The 18,329-nt window shown below is 48.0% G+C and overlaps 1 protein-coding gene across 1 annotated transcript in view; it reads left to right on the top strand.

Moving 5' to 3' along the window:
- The window catches only part of Ehd3 (EH domain containing 3), a 29,662-nt gene extending 12,102 nt beyond the window's left edge, over positions 1–17,560 (top strand). The window contains exons 3-6 of the mRNA XM_090337206.1: positions 1,764–1,861; positions 11,422–11,834; positions 12,401–12,565; positions 15,423–17,560. Of these exons, the coding sequence (XP_090193332.1) occupies positions 1,764–1,861; positions 11,422–11,834; positions 12,401–12,565; positions 15,423–15,950 (1,204 nt within the window). The 3' untranslated portion in view covers positions 15,951–17,560. The remainder of the gene's footprint in view (positions 1–1,763; positions 1,862–11,421; positions 11,835–12,400; positions 12,566–15,422) is intronic.
- The last annotated feature ends 769 nt before the right edge of the window (positions 17,561–18,329 follow it).

The raw sequence follows: 18,329 nt of genomic DNA, 5'->3' as shown, positions 1-18,329 counted from the left end.
GGAAGTGGGCCTCTGCCTTTGCCATTTTGCAGTTGAAGCCCATTGTCAAAAGGGGGCTCAACTTCTCTTCTTATTTCTTTTAGGAAGGGGGAGATTTCTCCAATAATGATGTGTAGTCAAATGCACTGGGACAGGCTTGGGCAGGGATCCATGCAGACAATGTGAAACTGTGAGCTGACAGAGTGTACTTCCAGAGCAGGAATTAGAAGAAGGGTCATTTTTTGAGGAAGGACTCATGGAGAGTTGTCTTAGTGCAGAGTTGAGAGAGGAAGAGGAAGGGTGCTTGGTATGTGTACAGGAAGCAGCTGAATCAGCAAAAGTTGAATCAACATAAGCAGAGGGAGGCGGAAGTGCTATGCAGGTGTATTGTGACAAGGGTCCTGAAGTCTTGAAGTATCTGTAGTACTGGTGCTGAGTGGGGAAGTACTGGCCCACAGTGAATGTGGTTAACAGCACCCAGGATGCTGAAACACAGAACTGAGATAAGCAGGATGGGCCTGGTGGAAGAGAATGAGTCAGCACAGTACAGAGAGGAGAGGCAGCTGAAGAAGGGCGATGACACGTTAGACATGTCCAGTTGGCACTGGGTAACTTTGAACAAGCCGTAGCGGGCATCTCTGAGGTAGAGAGGAGAAGCTGGCCCCAGGAGAGAGGAGAGAAAATCCTGAGGTGAGGCAAGGGGCACTGTGGCATCATTGGAAGAGAGGATTGCAGGCTTAGTGGTTAACTCACTGTGCGTATGATGATAATGATAGGTTGTATTATACAAGGAGCAGATACTCTTATTACAACATCAGGATTGTGTCACTGCTGTTATTGCCAGTGCAGATCCGAGCACAGAGAGGAGTTGTGTTGTTCACCAGACCCAGCAGGTCTCCATTTCTCCATTTCTGCGTAGTCAGAGGTTTTGAAACCAAGAAGTGTCTGTGAGGTGGGGAGGATGGTTTATCCTGAGTAGAGATAACTAACCTCTTTGCATATAAATATCATCATCTATAAAATGGTGGAGTGCAAACTGCAAATTCTCTATACCCTGCCAGAGCCAGCTGACAGCAAGTCGGGATACCTGATTAGGGGGTGAGGATAAGAAAAGACAAGATAAGTAATAGATGGGATCGGGAGGACTACAGCCCCAGACTACAGCCTAAGGCCATAAGCTTAAGACCGCAGCAGTCATTAATTTCCCCTTCTGGTCTCATATAGTCTCTACAAAACAAGAACCTGTCAGCTGTTACATTGATAATCAAGTCTCAGCAGAGAGTGATAAAGCAATAACTCGTTTGTACATAATGATAATCAAGTCTCAGCAGAAAGTGATTCACAATACTGACGCTATAGCTCACAGTTCATAGGCATGGCGTCATACAAGACAGCTCACTTCTTGTGTGGTGATCTTACTCAGTGATGCAGATTCATGGGCCAGCCTGACCCTACATTCAGCTCTCAACAATACCCCAATCTCTTTCTATAAATATAGCATAAAAGAAACCTGAGCACCAGTAAGGTGGCTCATACCTATAATCCGAGCTACTTGGGGAGACAGAAGTCAGGAGGATTTTAGTTCAAAACTACCTCCAGGAAAAATGATGTCAGGGCTCCATCGCAACCAAGAAGCTGGATGTGGTGATTTGTGTATGTGAGTCCCAGCTATTTGTGTGGCATAGGTAGGAAGACGGCTTTCCAAAGCTGACCTCCCCCAGGGGAAAAAATGTGAGAAACTAGGGTGGCATGAATGGCTTACCATGGCCTTGATCTCTATTTAGGTTTGTGTGTGCCCAGCTGCCCAATGCTGTGCTGGAAAGCATCAGTGTCATTGACACGCCTGGAATCCTCTCTGGGGAGAAGCAGAGGATCAGCCGAGGTAAGCAACATAACCTGGTTTGGTTGGGGGCGGGTCTCCACACTTCATTCTGATAGAGGCTTTGTGTCAGCAGAGACACCTAGGGTATTGTATTCCATGGTAAGCAAGCTCTCTGGTGCTGGATGGGGCCATTTTTATGGGGATTGTTTCTAGGCTGAGACCAACAGATAAGCTCAAGACCCATAGAGACCAAAACAGTCTGGTCATCTGCAAAATGGGACATTGAAATCTGCTGCCTTACTCATGGAGTTTACTCATCCTCCAAGAGGTCCATAGCATGGCTTCTTCAATTCCTGCCATCTGTAGCTGGGGCCTGCAGCTCTGCAGGGAAGGCAAATACATGAAGAGAGTGTTCAGCAAGCAGGAAGAGTACTCTTGGCCTAGGTAATAAGGTGCTTGGGTTGTATGGCAAGGATTGCCATACAGGCGTCTTAGGGCACACTGAAAACTGTTCGCTCCAAACACATTCAGGAAAATTGCTCACTAAGAGAGGGCACTGGCATAGCCATTAGGAGACAGAACTCTGGAGCCAACTGATTGGTTCTAGACTTATCTCTGCCCTCTCCTAAAAGAGAACTTCCTGGGGAGTTTTCTTTATCTTTACATCAGTTACAGTTCATCTTGTATAGAGTGGTTTGAGGAGTAAAATAATATATCTTTCTTTCTGGTGGAGGAGTAGAATTCCATTTTGTATATATACCACATGTTCTTGATCAATGCATTCATCCACTGCTGGGCATTTGTGTAGATTCGATATGCTGGCTACGGTACCACAGTGAACATGATTCTGCTGGTAGTTTTAGTATGGCCTGGTTTGTGATCTAACAGATAAATGCCCAGGAGTGAAATTGCTATGTCATAGGGAAGCTCTATGTTTAGTCTCTTGAGGAACCTTCATACTGCTTTCCTGAGTGGCTGAACAAGTTTACATTCCCATCAACAGTATAATAGAGTTCCCTTTGACCACATCCACTCCAGCATTTGTTAATGTTTGTTTTCTTGATAATGGTCATTCTAACTGGGGTGAGGTAGAATCTCAATGGTGCTTTGATTTACATTTATGGCCAGAGGTGTTGAACATTTCTTCATGTGTCTACTGACCATTCTTACTTCTTCTGAAGAAGTCTTTCTTTAAGTCTTTAGCTCATTTGTTAATTAAGTGTTGTTTCATTCATAAGGAAATGGAAAGACTTGGGGAAAAAATTGTATTAAGTGAAGTAAGCCAGACCCAGAGAAACAGTTTGTATGATTTTACTCATTTGAGGTAGCTAGAATGTGCCTATAAATCCACAAGTAAATATACTGGATGGTAAAACAAAGAAAAAAATATACTGAGCTATGATAAACTATACAAGTCTGTAGGCATTCACACACACTGAGACAAAAGGATGATATTTTTAGGAGGCAAATACAAAGGCACAAGACCTGTGTGCATCTGATCATATAAAATCACAATACTATTTTGGCCTGGGAGTTTGGCCAAGTAGTAGAGTGCTTGGTAGAGACCTAGTCTTGAGAAAGCCAAGGACAGTACTCAGACCCTGAGTTCAAGTCCCAGGACTGGCAAAAACAAAATCACAATATTCATCAAAATAAACTCCAGGAAATGGAAACAAGAAGTACTCATTAGCAGTGGTACTCACTAGAACTGTGTTGAAAATGAACTATACAAGTTGTAGGTGGAGACATGAGAGAAAAACTGGAAGAGAATAAGGGGAGGGGTGACATTCATGGTTCCAAAGGCAATGTACTCATTACTTGACTTATATAAATGTAACCTTTCTGTACATCTCCTCTATAATAATAAAAATGCATGAAGAAAGAAAGAATATAGGTCAAAATGTATTCTGTTAAGCAAATAGCAAATGTGCAAGGGATATGAATAGTTCATCATCGCAATCACCAGCATCACCATCATCACCCTCATCACTACCATCCTCATCTTCACTATCACCATACCCTATCATCACCACTACCGCCATCATCACTAGCTTAACCACCAGTATTTGTCTCTGTTGCTGTTGTTCTTGTTCTTTTTTTAGCTTTTTAAGATACTAGGCTGATGCTGTAGAAAGCTAAAATCAGCTGCTCCGGAATCCCCACCTCTTGCCTCACCTGCCACATTTTCTGTGTGCCCCGAGTAGCTCCCCACTCTTTTTCATACCATGTGTTATATCTCTGGCAAAAAATCAGATGAGCCACACCCACCTCAATCCTGGAGCTGGGAGCTGGGCCCAGAGCCAAATCAGCACTTGGAAATCAACCTCCCGGAAGGGGCCACTTTGGACTGGCAGCTTTCTCTGGGACTGTCTCCTGAGCTGACCTTGGGTTACATCTGTCTCTTTGTGGCCTGTGCTTCGATCCTCTGTGCTCCATGGCTTCAGCTGGGGCAGACCCAGGCCTGCCCTGCCCATGTCTGTACTCCATGTTGTAGTAGGCTTCCCTTCCTCCAAGGGTCAGTCTAGCACCCACTCACCCTCTGAGGGACATCATACAATGGTAGCCACGTTCTCTTGGGGCTATGGGTAATGGAGGCTCCGCAGTGAGGGCCCTTAGCCCCAGGTGAAGCCTTTGGAACCAGAGCTGGATTTATGTCCTGTATTCATGGGAACCATCCTGGTGTTTTAAAGGAAGCACCTCTCTTCTAACCGATGGCAGACATAAGGCTGCAGGCTCAGATTGGCCCTCTGGGGGAGGGCCTTCAGGTAGCAAGCAGCCTCCTTGAAGCCCGCTGACCCCAGGCAGTCCTTCCTGGAGCATGTGGGGCTGTTGGGATCCTGAGCAGGAACTTCTCCTCCTCCTAGGAGGTGAAACCTGGGAAGGAGAGAGGAAGGAAGCAGCTGAGTCAGGAGGGGATTTGGGACACTGTGTGCATAGTTGTTTTTTATAATTGGTGACTCCTATGAGAAGTCTGGAAAGCCTTAGTCCACTAGCCTCCTAAACTGAGGCAATGGTGAAAGTAAGGGAGAGGCCATCTGAAGCTGTAGAACCCTAGACACGCGGTATCTCATTCTGACCCACTCTTGGCTCTAAGCAGTTGCCTTCCCGCTCAGGTTTCTGGGTCTTGATTCTATTTCCCAGGCCACCTCCTCCCTTCTTACTGCTGTCATTCAAAGTGGTTTATCTGGACAGTCCTCAGTTAGGCCTAAAGGCATTTAGGCTCTCACAGAGAGAGTTGAGAAAGCCAGAACCCCTCAAGCTAGTAGAGGGGGAGGGTTACGCGAATATGCCCCTGACAGTGGCACCAGAAAGGACTCCAGCCTCAGAGATTTCTAAAGGCATTAGGATTTTAGAGTCCCTGGCTTCAGAACCCAGAACAGGTCACATTTTTTACCTGAGCCTCAGTGTCCCTGTATGTAACAAGGGAATTGATAACGCACTGTGTGATTTAGCCTTCTGGTCAAGTCACAGAATCCTATGGGGATTCAGACCTTAAGGCTGGATCTGGATGGTGGCGAGCTCCCTTCTTTCCTTCTTATCTGTCACCCACGGCTGCATATTATGCAATCTTAGAGTAACTGAGGTGTGTAGTCTCCCTTGAAGTTGTGTACTGCTCAGCCTGTGCTGCTATATGTAGCAGTTCTGTTCCCAAAGGCTCCTGCCCTCTTCAGTTCCTATGCCATCCTCCTCCTAGTTCCCTACTCCCTCTCATGCCTTTGACTTTGGTCCTCTGTGGCTGCCTTGCACATACCAGGTATTGGTGTTTGGGGGAGGATTTTTTTTTGTTTTTGTTTTGTTTTTGCCAGTGCTAGGCTTGAGCTCAGGGCCTGAGCACTGTCCTTGGACTTTTTCAAGGCTAGAGCTCTACCACTTGAGCCTCAGCACTACTTCCAGCTTTTTTTTTCCCTACGTATGTGGTACTGAGGAATTGAACCCGTGTTTTCATGCATGCTAGGCAAACACTCTACCTCTAGGCCAAACTCCTGGCCCAAGGTATTAGTCTTTTTGCCTCCTCATCATGCCACTTCCTCCCCATACTAAGCAAACCCCAGGCCCTGCCTTCTTCTGGGCAAAGTGATGGCCCTGTGTGTTCTCTGCCCTTTTAAGTCAAGACAGATGCAGCTGCTGGCAGAGCAGATCAATACAAACAAGGAGCTGGGAACTGGGAGACTTCAGTGCTAACCCAGGGCAATGCTGACCTCAGCTCCCTGAGAACAGGAGAGTTTGGACATCAGACAGTTCCATTGTCAGGTGGACCCCAGATAAAGAACCTAACCTCTCCCATCCTTCCTCATATGGCCACAGACCTAAAGTTCCAGTTTAAACATACACTCATACACTCCACCAAACCCAGCACCTCAAACATAGCTACACATTCTTCACACATCTACCCATCTCTCACCACACACACGCACATGTACACACACACACACGCATACACACATACTTTTGGTATTTTTTTCCTTTCTTCCAGCTGCTCCAGGACAGTCTAGGCTCCTGTAGACAGCCCCACAGATCATGCTGTACACAGAGTACTGACTGAAAGCCATATCTGACCTAAAACTCTATTCTACTCCCTGAGCCTCAAGCCTGGTGCAGGGCTGTTTTCTCACTAGAGGAGTCACCACAGAAGCACCACGCTGCCATGCTTACTTCTGCAAAGTAAGCTGTTGCCAAGATCCACCAAGGCCTGAGAAGCACTCTGCCCCCATGCTAGAGCCCAGCCAAGTAAGGGCCGTGTTCGAGATGACGTGCTGCCTGGGGCTGTGTGGGTCTTGTGTGGGTAGGCCATGGCTTGAGAAAGTCAGGACTAGGAGGTCCCAGGCCAGCACCTGTCTCTGGAGGATGATGCATTGAGTAGACAGGAGAGGCAGGCAGGGAGGCGGTTCCTGGAAGAGGCAGGATGTACCAGGACAGGCTGAGTGCTAGGAAAGAGCAAGGTTGCAGCCATGGGAGGCTCCGGAAAGACTGAGTGAGTCCTTTCACTTGGGAAGCACGTTTCCTGGCTGATTGTCAGCTAGAAATCCCCACCAGTACCACCCGGGGAAAGCCATCATGGGACTGTGTGCCTGCTTCCTAGATTGTATAGCTGGCAAATTCTATACAGCTGCTCCACAGGCTCAGAGCAGGTAACAGACAATCCCAGGTCTGGAGTAGGGGTCTTGGTCTCCCAATTTCCTCATCCAGCAACTCTTCAGTCCAGTGTCATCACCTGCCAAGGAAAACACAATGGCTAAGCCTGAGAACAGACCTCTGAAATGCAGTCCCTGGTGCTTTGCTCACTGGCTGGAACTCTACCTCTGAGCCAAGCCTCTGACCCCTAGAGAGAGCAGACCTCTCGTCTCTGAGTTTCCTCTGGAGGCTTTGAGCCTTGGAGGGTTTTGTTGATCCTCACAGCCTTCTATCCCTGGTCTGTTCCTGGCACATTCACTGCAGCTGGGCTGGTACTTAGGGGCCCCTGGAATCCCCCAAACTATGTGTTGGTCAGTGAATGCCCAGGCAGGTAGCCAAGCCCTGACATCCTGCTGTAGGCCTTGCTGTGGTTGTCTAGAGGCGGTGGCCAGTCTGCTGGGCACTGTGGCATCCAGCATGGCATTTGTTCACCATTGTTACTCCAACCCTTGTCTTCAGCTAAAATGCCTTCAAATCTTCACAGAGGTTTAGGGGAAAGGGATGCGTGGTACTCAGTCTATGAGCTTGGGTAAGCCCCTCACCCTCTCTGTGTCCCTACTTGTTCCCTGTAAGGCGTGTGCCCTGTTCTTCCCCTGGCACTTGGGGCATTATGGGAGAGGATCAAATGAAGTTAGTCATGCTGTCTCTGTCCTCAATACCCCGCACCATAGTTAGACTAAAGGAAGCTGATTAAGGAGTGGCGTTGCTTATTGGGTTTGTCTCATTGATTCCCTCCTGTGCAGCATTGCTTAGAAACACTGTCTTCCCACCCCCTGGAGCAGGGATGGAGCCACAGACCATAGGCCGCCCAGTCTCCAATCTGGAGCCAGCCGCCAGATCTCTGGGAGTCTCAGACGTGCTGGGAGGGATTCCAGGAAGGGCAGCAAATGTTCTCAGCCTCCTTTCCCACTGCTCTTTGATTTAGGAACTTGGAGCAGCTGCCCAGCAGGTGCTTTAGAGTGCCTGTTTTCCTGGGACCAAGAAAGGGAAGAGGTCCTGTCACTGGCACATCATTAACCTTAGACATTAGGGCAGTGTCTACACAGAGTCCTCCATGTCTCCACCACAGACCTCTCATTTTCTCAGCTGAGAAGATTGACCCAGGCCCCTCACATGCCTCCATTCCCAGGCATAAACACCAGTCCAGGCCACAGAAGCAAGTTCAGTGTCCATCCTAGAGGTTCCATAGGCTTCAGATTAGCCAGGAGTAGGGAGGATGGGCATGAGAAGAACCCCTGGAGCTGTTTTATCCCCATGGCCTTCCCAGCCACCCAGGAAGATAGCCCATCATTTCATAGGAGCTTGCAGAATTTGCACAAACAGGCGGATGATTAGGAGGCCTCTGTGCTAATGAAATTATACAAATGGCTCCTGGAAGTCATCCATCAGCCTGCAGACAGGAGCACACTTCAAGTACACATGTCCAAGGCACCTAAGAAAGCAGTCTCCAGTCTTCCTTCCTCACTGGGCTGCCAAAGCATCCTCCTGTCTCATCTCCATCCCTGTCCATCCTGCTGCATTCTCCAGCCTCATACATTCTATCTTACGAGCAGATTTATGGGCCAAGAAAGGAAGCTCAGAGAGGCAGCTTGGTTCTGTGGCTTGGTAAGCAAAGAGATGAAGGCTCACAGAAGAGAGGCTACTTGCCCAAGGACACACAGCAAGTTATTGGCTGACAGGAAACTAGAGAGCGACTCAGCTAAGCACCACTTTAGAGAGTGGTTAATCTCATGGCAACTAGCATGAGAACACTTTATAAAGCCAGTGAGGCAATGAGAGCAGCCAGGGTCACAAGTGAGCTGTTTCATCTACATTCTTTTTGGGGGAGATTGATCTTTACAACAACTCTGTGACCCGCGTAGTGATGGGTTCTAATTTAGAGAACAGAGATGACTCCTTCGCTGTCTCCCAGCTGTACCATGAAGACCAGAATTCCTGTTTCACTTATTAACAGGGTCAGGCAGCAGAGCTCAAGCATTTTCCGTATACTACTGCATGACTCAAACCTGCTTCTCCACCCACTGGAGCATCCATTTCTTTTTCAGTCTGGCTACTCTAGCCATATCTGTGCTGCTGAGCCTGAGTATGCCCAGCTGGCATTGTGCAGTGGGTTGAAGTTTGCTGCATAGTTGGGAAGGAATGGCATATGCTTCCCAGCTCACACCCCCATCCCACACCAGCCTTGTGGCTTGCATCACCATTCTGATCCATCAGCTAAGGGGACAAACCTTCCTGCTTGAGACATTAGAGCAGTGAAACTGTGACCTGTTTTCAAAGATGGAGCAGAGAGTGGAGGCTGTCCTGGTTTTTAGAGTCCCCTGACCTCTGCCCAGCCACAAGGCTGAGGGGAGTGTCTTTAGGAGCAGGCCTGCCTCGGGGCCATGCAGAAGAGAAGATAGACTGGGCTGGAGCTGTCCCTGCAGTGTGGAGAAGAGAGGACAGAAGCATGCCCTGTCCATGCTAAGCCCATCCCCCACCCTGAAGATCTTGCTGACAGCACTATAAACAGATCTCAGGGTACTGAGAAGATGGCCATTCCTCTGGCTTACTCCATCTGTCCTCATCCCCCACCCTGCCTAAGCCTGTGACTCAGTCTGACTGGCACCCTTCCAAAGCCAGGCACAGTAGCAGCTAACAGCACTGGCCCCAGAGTCACCTTCTGGGTTCTCAACTCAGCCCTACCACCTACCAACCAGCCCAATCACCCACTGCTTTACCTCTTTGAGTCTCTGGTTATAAACAGTGGCTAATGTTAGATTCCATTTCACAAGGTCATTGTGAGGATTAAAGAATTAGTCATTATTACGATGATTCATTCATCTAATCCAGTTAGTGATTGGAGTGGTTCTGGGTACCTAGTGAATACTGGTAATACTGGTCATTAGCCTTTATTATTATGTTGGTCCAGCAGTCCTTGGTGTGGTCTGAGGACCAGCAGCTGCAACATCTCCTGGGAGATTGACAGAAATTCCCATCCCATTCCTGCTGGATCAGAAAGTTGGGGAGTAGGCTCCAGCTTGCTGGGTTTGAGCAAGCCCTATAGGAGATTCAGATCAGGCTGCTACTGAGATCCCAATTAGAGGCAGAGTTTCCTAAGTCTCACTTGGTCACAGAGCGGTTACCAAATGACCTTGCCTGGTCTCTAACATCAAGCTGTGAGGCAGGGATTTTCTCTGAAGGCTTGGTTTCCCACTTGATAGTACCAATGGCTTTGGGTGTCCTGCATGCCATCATGCCAGAGCCTAAGAAAGAGCTCTCACTTTGGTGCCAGAGGAGGTCTGCTCAGATGTAGGCTGGGAAAACCTGACACCTCTATTCTCATTGAGGATTGTGGGCCCTTGAATGCGTCACCTCTCTGAGCTCCCTTCCTCTTACTCTTCCCTGTTTTATGGAGGAGGACACTGAGGCATGCAAAGCTAAGGCCGCTACAAGCTGTAAGCCTTGGTGTGCCTACATATTATTAGAACTCTTCCCCTCCAACCGCCTCCATTACTTAGGCTTGAACAGAGCAAGGGACTCTAGCGCCAGCCAAGCATGAAGCAGCTCAGTCCTTCAGAATCAAAATGGGACCACCTGACGTTCAGTCACATCCTAAGCAGCCCCTTGTGGATTAAAATTTGGGGATTCAAGGCTGTGGTAGACAAGGAAGGGAGAGAGAGAGGGGGAAAAAAAGAGGAAGGGAGGAAAGAAGGGGAGGAGACGGAAGGGGAGCAGGTAGTTTGCATTTGTAGTAGAACTCAGATTTCTTCTAGATCATGGAGTAAGCGTGGTCTGAGGCCATCATCAATAACTTACACTGTCTGTCCTAATGTTTGTGGATCTGGTAAAGCATTTCTGAGCATTAAATTAGATATCCAGCATTTCAGTGGTTGGCTGCTAACTTTTAATAAGCAAGAAGAAAAGCGTAGCATAGTGGCTGCGCTTTCTGGGAATAGGATGTTTACAATAAACCCTAGAATTTAGGGAGCACCTAAGTGCTAGGTTCTAGGTGATTTAATCCTAGTCCTTCAGTTAATTAGACTACACAATGCCAGGTTTTTTAGATGGTGGGGAGACCCACTAAGGAGAGCTGAGGGTGTCACTCAGTGGTCGTGTCCTTGCCTAGCATGCACCCATCCTCATTCCATCCCTAATGCTAAAAAAAGGGGGGCTGGAGCCCAGTGGTAAGAGTGCTCACCTAGCATGCCCAAAGCCCTGGGTTCCATTCCTCGATACCACATACACAGAAAAAGCCACAAGTGGTGCTGTGGCTCAAGTGGCAGAGCATTAGCCTTGAGCAAAAATTCCCAAGGACAATGCCCAGGCCCTGAGTTCAAGGCCCAGGACTGGCAAAAAAAAAAAAAAAAAAAAAAAAAAAAAGTCTTTTTCTACTGCACTTGGCTCCTTTTCTCCCAACCCTCCCACCCTCCCCCAAAGACCACTCCCACTGATTGGCCTTCTGCCTGCAGGGTATGACTTCGCAGCTGTCCTAGAGTGGTTTGCTGAGCGGGTGGACCGTATTATCCTCCTTTTCGACGCCCACAAGTTGGACATCTCTGATGAGTTTTCGGAGGTCATCAAGGCCCTCAAGAACCACGAGGATAAGATGCGGGTGGTGCTGAACAAGGCCGACCAGATTGAAACACAGCAGCTGATGAGAGTGTATGGGGCCCTCATGTGGTCCCTGGGCAAGATAGTGAACACCCCAGAAGTGATCCGGGTCTACATTGGCTCCTTCTGGTCCCACCCCCTCCTCATCCCCGACAACCGGAAGCTCTTTGAGGCGGAGGAACAGGATCTGTTCAGAGACATCCAGAGTCTGCCACGAAATGCTGCCCTGCGCAAGCTCAACGACCTCATCAAGAGAGCCAGGCTGGCCAAGGTAAGCCTGGCAGACAGGGCTGGGCTACAAGTTTTGGGGTCACCTGCTAGAGCTCAAAGGTTATTTACTTTCAACAACAGGCTGGTGCCTGCTTATACGAATGTCCTGTAGCCACTGTATCATAAGCATCAATCAGCCTTGCCAACTCAGCCCCTGAAAGCAAGAGAATATGGTAGCTGTGGTTGCAGGCTCTGGGTCAGATGGCCTAAGTGAACAGTTTACTGATGGAGTGATCCCATCCCCTGCCATGCCTATGGTCTCCCAGTGCCTTTGTCCACATCTGTATAATGAAATGACTGTTGGAAGATGATGTGGCGCCTTGAGTACTCAGCAGATGCCACTGCTGTCCCTCATAGTGGCCATATCATCATTTCGTATCGCCCACGCTCTGGCCTTCCTTCCCCACATTCTCACCTTGCCAGTGGGTAGAAAGAAGAATGGGATTTTGGAAGCATGAGAATGAGGGGCAGTGTGGGGTTCTGGGAGGAAGTGGGATGAGAGCAGTCTTTAAAAAGGGGCGAGTGCAGAGTCTTGATTCAAAGGTTGTCCTCCGACCCATTTGTCAGGTCCATGCCTACATCATCAGCTCTCTGAAGAAGGAGATGCCCTCGGTGTTTGGGAAGGACAACAAGAAGAAGGAGCTGGTGAACAACCTGGCCGATATTTATGGCCGGATCGAGCGGGAGCACCAGATCTCACCTGGGGACTTTCCTAACCTGAAGCGGATGCAGGTGATGAGGGTCAAAGCTATAGGATTAGGGACAGTGACACCCACGCTGGCAATAGAGAGGTGGCAGAGGCTGCCTTCAGAGCTTGTGGGTAGGGGTGGGAAGGGAAAGGAACAGCCTAGTACTAGAAGACACTAGACCTATCCTTCCCACTAGACTGTCACTGTTCAATCATATCTGAGCCTGGAGAGACATACAGAGCCAGCACCCCCAAGGGATGCATGCCAGTGAATATTTGGGAGGCTGGCACTTCAAGTTTAAGGCCTCCAACTGTTAAACTCCCCACGGATTTTTTTTTTTTTGCCAGTCCTGGGCCTTGAACTCAGGGCCTGAGCACTGTCCTTGGGCTTTTTTCCTCAAGGCTAGTGCTCTACCACTTGAGCCACAGCACCACTTCTGGCTTTTCTATGTATATGGTACTGAGGAATCGAACCCAGGTCTTTGTATATGCTAGTCAAGCACTCTACCACTAGACCAAACTCCCAGCCCCTCCCCACAGATTTGACATCTCGCCATCACTTGTGTCATGGGACAAGTCCCCTGACCAAGCTTCCCTAGGTCCTTGAGAGCCTAAGTTTATCTCTGAGCTCTCCCTTAGGGGCATACAAGGACATACATAGTGGACGGGCAGGGAACTTGTATCCTGGAGACTTGCTGTAGGGCCAGGAGCCATTACTTGCTATCTATCATGTTTTTCCCCAAGGCAGTCCTCCCAGGAAGGCATTTTTATCTGCCTCCAATAAAAGAGTAAACCAAAAAGAGTTCAGTGTCTTCCCAGCTATCACATTTGTATACATTATAAGTAGAGAAGCCAGGAGCTGTCGCGAAGAGCCGAGCAAGAAGCTACTACACCACACAAAACTGGATCCTCTCTGAGCATCCATTTCTCCATCTGTAAGTGGGGACTACAGCAGTGTAGGTACTCACTAGTGGCTCACACCTGTATTCCTAGCTACTCAGGAGGCTGAGATCTAAGGATCATGGTTCAAAGCCAGGGCAGGTTGGAAATCGTGAGGGTCTTATCTCAAATAAACGATTCAAAAAAGCCAGAAGTGGTAATGTGGCTCAAGTGGTAGCTTTGAGTGAAAGAAGCTCAGGGTCAGGGCCCAGGCCCATAGTGGGGAAACAACAACAACAATAGGGCCTTGGCCTTGTACACAAATACTGGGAGCTTGGTGTTCAGTCTAGAAGATGTGCAGTTCAGAGCTATTACACAATGGCAGCCACTGCCTGGCGAGCACAAAGGACTGAATGATTCTGGAAACTTCTTGAAATTCTATACTTTTTTGAAAGTAAAACGTTTTTTAAGCATTTTAGAAAGTAAAAGAAGAGCTGTGGAAATCTTAGCAATCAATGATATTGTTGCTCTTATTTTGATCTTTAGGTTGAGAACAAGTTCTTGGCTTAAGACTTTAGAGCATCCCTGGAGTCTAGTGTTCTATCTGGTGAAAAAGAAAAAGACAATCCAAGCATGCATTTTTTTTCCACAGATCCATGCATTAGTGAACCTGGCATGCTTTTCAGATTGCTTTAACATAATATAAGTTTGTCGACCATTGTGGCTCAGCTCCTGTACTTATTCTGTTGGGAATTCATTCGTCTGTAAGCAGTCATTTGGGAAGGTAGCAGTTGAAAGCGACCCAATACCCCTATTTTAGTTGAAAACAATCTTTTTTTTCACTTACATAATTTTACCTTCTTTATTTACTAGTCTTCTCATCTGTTCCATAGTTAAGTATAGCTGTAAATAGTGGTTCTGTAGGAATGGAGCATTGCCCATTGTCCCCCCATACCCCTCCCACAAGAAGACACTGAGACCCCTATGTGGGAGCCCATTAGAGAGGGACAGGCTGGGAGACGGGAGGAATTACAGGTGGGAGGGATCCTGAAGGAACTCCACTGTTAGCTGTATCCACAGCCCCTATCACTTCCTGGCCCAGCCCTAGAAGGGAGGTGAGAAGTATCCAGCTAACACTTGCCCTTGAAATGTAGCTGTAAATGCCTTCTGAATTTGTCTGCAGTGTACTTGATGCCCTCCTTGTGCTTCTCCTTGTGCCCTGGCCTTTTCCTAGCATGCTGAGACTGCTATGGCCAGACCAGGGCAGAAGTGACAGCTCTTCCCTGTCACTCTTTAGAGCCTAAGGAAAAATTTAATATTTAGTTCTAAAATCTCAAGGACAGGCAGGCGTATTGAGTGGCCACTTGAAGGCAGGGTACGCAGCTTCTACAAAATCTACAAACCTGCCTATGCCTGGTATGACAGCCCATCCCAGGGGTGGGGGCAGAGGGGTCCATCTTTGGAACGCTCTCTCTAAGTAGTGCCAATAAACAAACATTGCTGATGCACCACAGCATCAGCCTTCAACTTTTATTAGGATTTAGTTTTAGTTGCCATGATTTTTTTTCTTCACAAACTGTGAGTAGAACAGAACTTCCCCTTCCTCAAAGGGTCTGGGAATAAGGAAATAAGGAAGTAAACAAGGAAAGCAGGAAGCAAAAGAACTTTCTATATTTTTCAAGTCTGCAGAGACCTACAAGGCTCAGCCTCAGAGAGGCCCAGCCTAATTAATTAGGCTCCATTCAATAGCCAGAACTAACTCAGGAATTTAAGGATGTGCTCTCCAGAATAACATTAAAAGGAATCTAAATAAATAGGTGAAACCAATAGTACCTGTTCAAAAAATTCTTGTCTGAGAAACTCTGTCCTCTCATAGTTTTGAAGCCTGTAGGTCAGACTCAGTTCACTGGAAAGGAGCTGATCAGTGAACATTCCTAGGATCCAGCATTAACAGGAGACACCCTCTCAACCAATGGAAGCTCTCCTTCCACTGTATTCTCTTCCTCTTGTCTCTCTTTCCAGGACCAGCTGCAAGCCCAGGACTTCAGTAAATTCCAGCCACTGAAGAGCAAACTACTAGAGGTGGTAGATGACATGCTGGCACACGACATTGCCCAGCTCATGGTGCTGGTACGCCAGGAGGAGACCCAGCGGCCAGTCCAGATGGTGAAGGGTGGGGCATTCGAGGGTACCTTGCACGGTCCTTTTGGACATGGCTATGGAGAGGGGGCTGGTGAGGGCATCGACGACGCTGAGTGGGTGGTAGCCCGGGACAAGCCCATGTACGACGAGATCTTCTACACCCTGTCCCCGGTGGATGGCAAGATCACAGGCGCTAATGCCAAGAAGGAGATGGTGCGCTCTAAATTGCCCAACAGTGTTCTGGGCAAGATCTGGAAGCTGGCCGACATTGACAAGGATGGCATGTTGGATGATGAAGAATTTGCCTTGGCCAACCACCTCATCAAAGTCAAGCTGGAGGGGCATGAGCTGCCCAATGAGTTGCCTGCCCACCTCCTGCCTCCATCCAAGAGGAAAGTGGCTGAGTGATGAGAGGTGCAGACAGGCAGTGTTAGAGAAGGAGACTGGCATGGTGACCACACACACACACACACACACACCCTTTTACAGTCACACCATAGCTGAGAATGGACAGCGATCCCTGTATTTCCAGGCTGTACCTTGTTTAGACAACTCTCTGAGTGCTTGGGATTGGTAGAAGGATGGCACAACCCCAGGTCCCAGCCCATGTCTTCCAATCCCTTCCTGTCTCCTACTCCCCACAGACCTGCATCATTTATTGGCTGATAAATGGTCACCCCAGTCACCCCAGTGTCCCCACACCTGAGCACTAAGCAGATGGACTTTTCATTTCAAAGGCAATTTACTTTCTTTGCTGTGCTTTTATTTTTTTTTTTCCTCTTTGGCTTCCTAGTAAGAAATCTACTCAGGAGCTAGGAGACATTGGGATGGGGGTGGCTGTAGGGAAGAGGGCTTAGCTGAGAAGCGTCTTTCCAGTGCACTGCAGACTTGGGGAGCCATTGGCCAGTGTTCTGTGTTCTTTCCAAATCTAAGGCTATGTCATCTTCAGTAATCCTGCTTTGAACTCTGACTGTACTTCATGCTAAAGAATCCCAGAGAGGAAAGAGAAAAGAAAAACTGGATAGGAAAAAGCAAGGAAACCACACTGCAGGTGGTGATTCCCAGTCAATGAGTTTTGTCTGCTTCATGTTCTTTCCTCCTGGGCTGTGATGTTTGGAAGGTCATACCTGACTCATATGTATGTACCCAGCCCCTCTGGTGTGCCAGGAGCTGTATTAGGTACTTTATAGACATTAGCCCTCAATTAAGCTCCAGGCATTGCCCACCCATTTTCTAGCATATAAGGAACCTGAGCTGTAGAAGTTTGGGCAGCCTTCCCAAATGCACACAAGAATACCCAAAAGAGCCTTGTCAGCCCGGGCCTCAGACCTATCGACTGCCCCCATGCTGTGATATGAGCAGGACCCCAGCATTGCATCCCAGGAATGAGCCACACAAGCTGAGCTCGCAGGGCCCCCTCTTAGCCTCTCAGAGCAGGCAGGCGAAGGGGAAGAAAGGGCCAGCTAACAATTGGTGGGCCATCAGTTTGCCCATCTGTCACCTCTGAGAAGCAAACTGTGCCTTCTGGCTCTGCACCTTATGTTCTGAGCATCACAGGAGTCCAGCGTGCCAGCAGGAGTGTGGGCTGCCGTTCTGGGTGCTGTTTGTGCCAGTCCCATCTCAGCCTCCCACTCATTAGCTTGAACCAACCCAGCTCAAATGCAGCCACTGGCTGTCATCATGGAAGACCTATGCTCATTCTCAGAAGACTGAACTTGAGAGATTTGGGTTCTTATTCCCTAGGGTCTTGGTGACTGTGCTATGTCCTTGGTGAAATCCCCACCATCCTCAGTGCCCTGTGCTCCCCTTTGTGGCCTTTCCTCTGGCTTGCTTCATGGCCACTGATAGAGTGACTCTGTCTGCTATGCACCTACCATGATGGAAAACAAAACAAATATAACTTATTTTATATCTATGTTCAGATTATATAGAAAATATGCTATGTATCTATGATGTGCTTACTACTGCAGTGTTTGTCATTAGTATCCATGGTAATACAGCACATTTATCCTTTGGTACTCATTTGGTCACAGAGCATCATTCCATGGGCTGCGTTCTTGGGATGTCAGGTGATGTGTATGAAGGATATGCTCACTGGCTTCTCAAAGGCCAGCGTTTACAGTGGCTCTTCATCTCCCTGTCCCTTCCCTGAGGCAATGGGATATGATGTTCGTTCTGTTCCCCTCTCCCTGGATGATTGAGACGCCTCTCAGTAAGATAGAGCACTGCCTTCTAGCTCCAGCTGCCTTGGCCTACTGACCCCTTCCTGGCTCTGAGGGCTGGGGAGATCTCAGTCTGGGAAATACTTCCATGGAAAGTAGAGCCATGTCATAACTGTCCCATAGACAAGAACCTCTGGGAATTCATTCTGTTCCTCTTTCTCCCATACTATCAACTTATACCATGAAGTTGATTAATAAAGCAGAAACTCCACACTACTAACCCAGGCAAGGCCTGGCCTCTCACAGAGTTCAATAATAATCAGAGAACAGCCATGTTTATGGGTATGTGGCACTGACTGGTATAATGAACATGGTCCTTTGCTGAGTAGTGTGGGGTTACTTCGAATCATAACCCTGCCTATTTGGTTTCCTTTCTTCAAAAAGCCTAGACCTATGAGTTAGCTCAGCAGAACACTCAAAATTATCTGGGGGAGAAAACAGGCTTGATCATTCCATATGACGTGCTAACTAACCTCTATACATACTTAGAAGTTATAATTAATCTGTCCATGTACCCATCCATCCTTTAGTCAAAAGACATTGAGCATTCATATAAAAGACTCTG

This window comes from Megascapheus bottae, chromosome 7 (assembly GCF_031878675.1).
Source record: "Megascapheus bottae isolate mThoBot1 chromosome 7, mThoBot2.hap1, whole genome shotgun sequence".
NCBI classification, from domain to species: Eukaryota; Metazoa; Chordata; class Mammalia; order Rodentia; family Geomyidae; genus Megascapheus; species Megascapheus bottae.
This window is presented reverse-complemented; position numbering and strand designations above follow the sequence as displayed.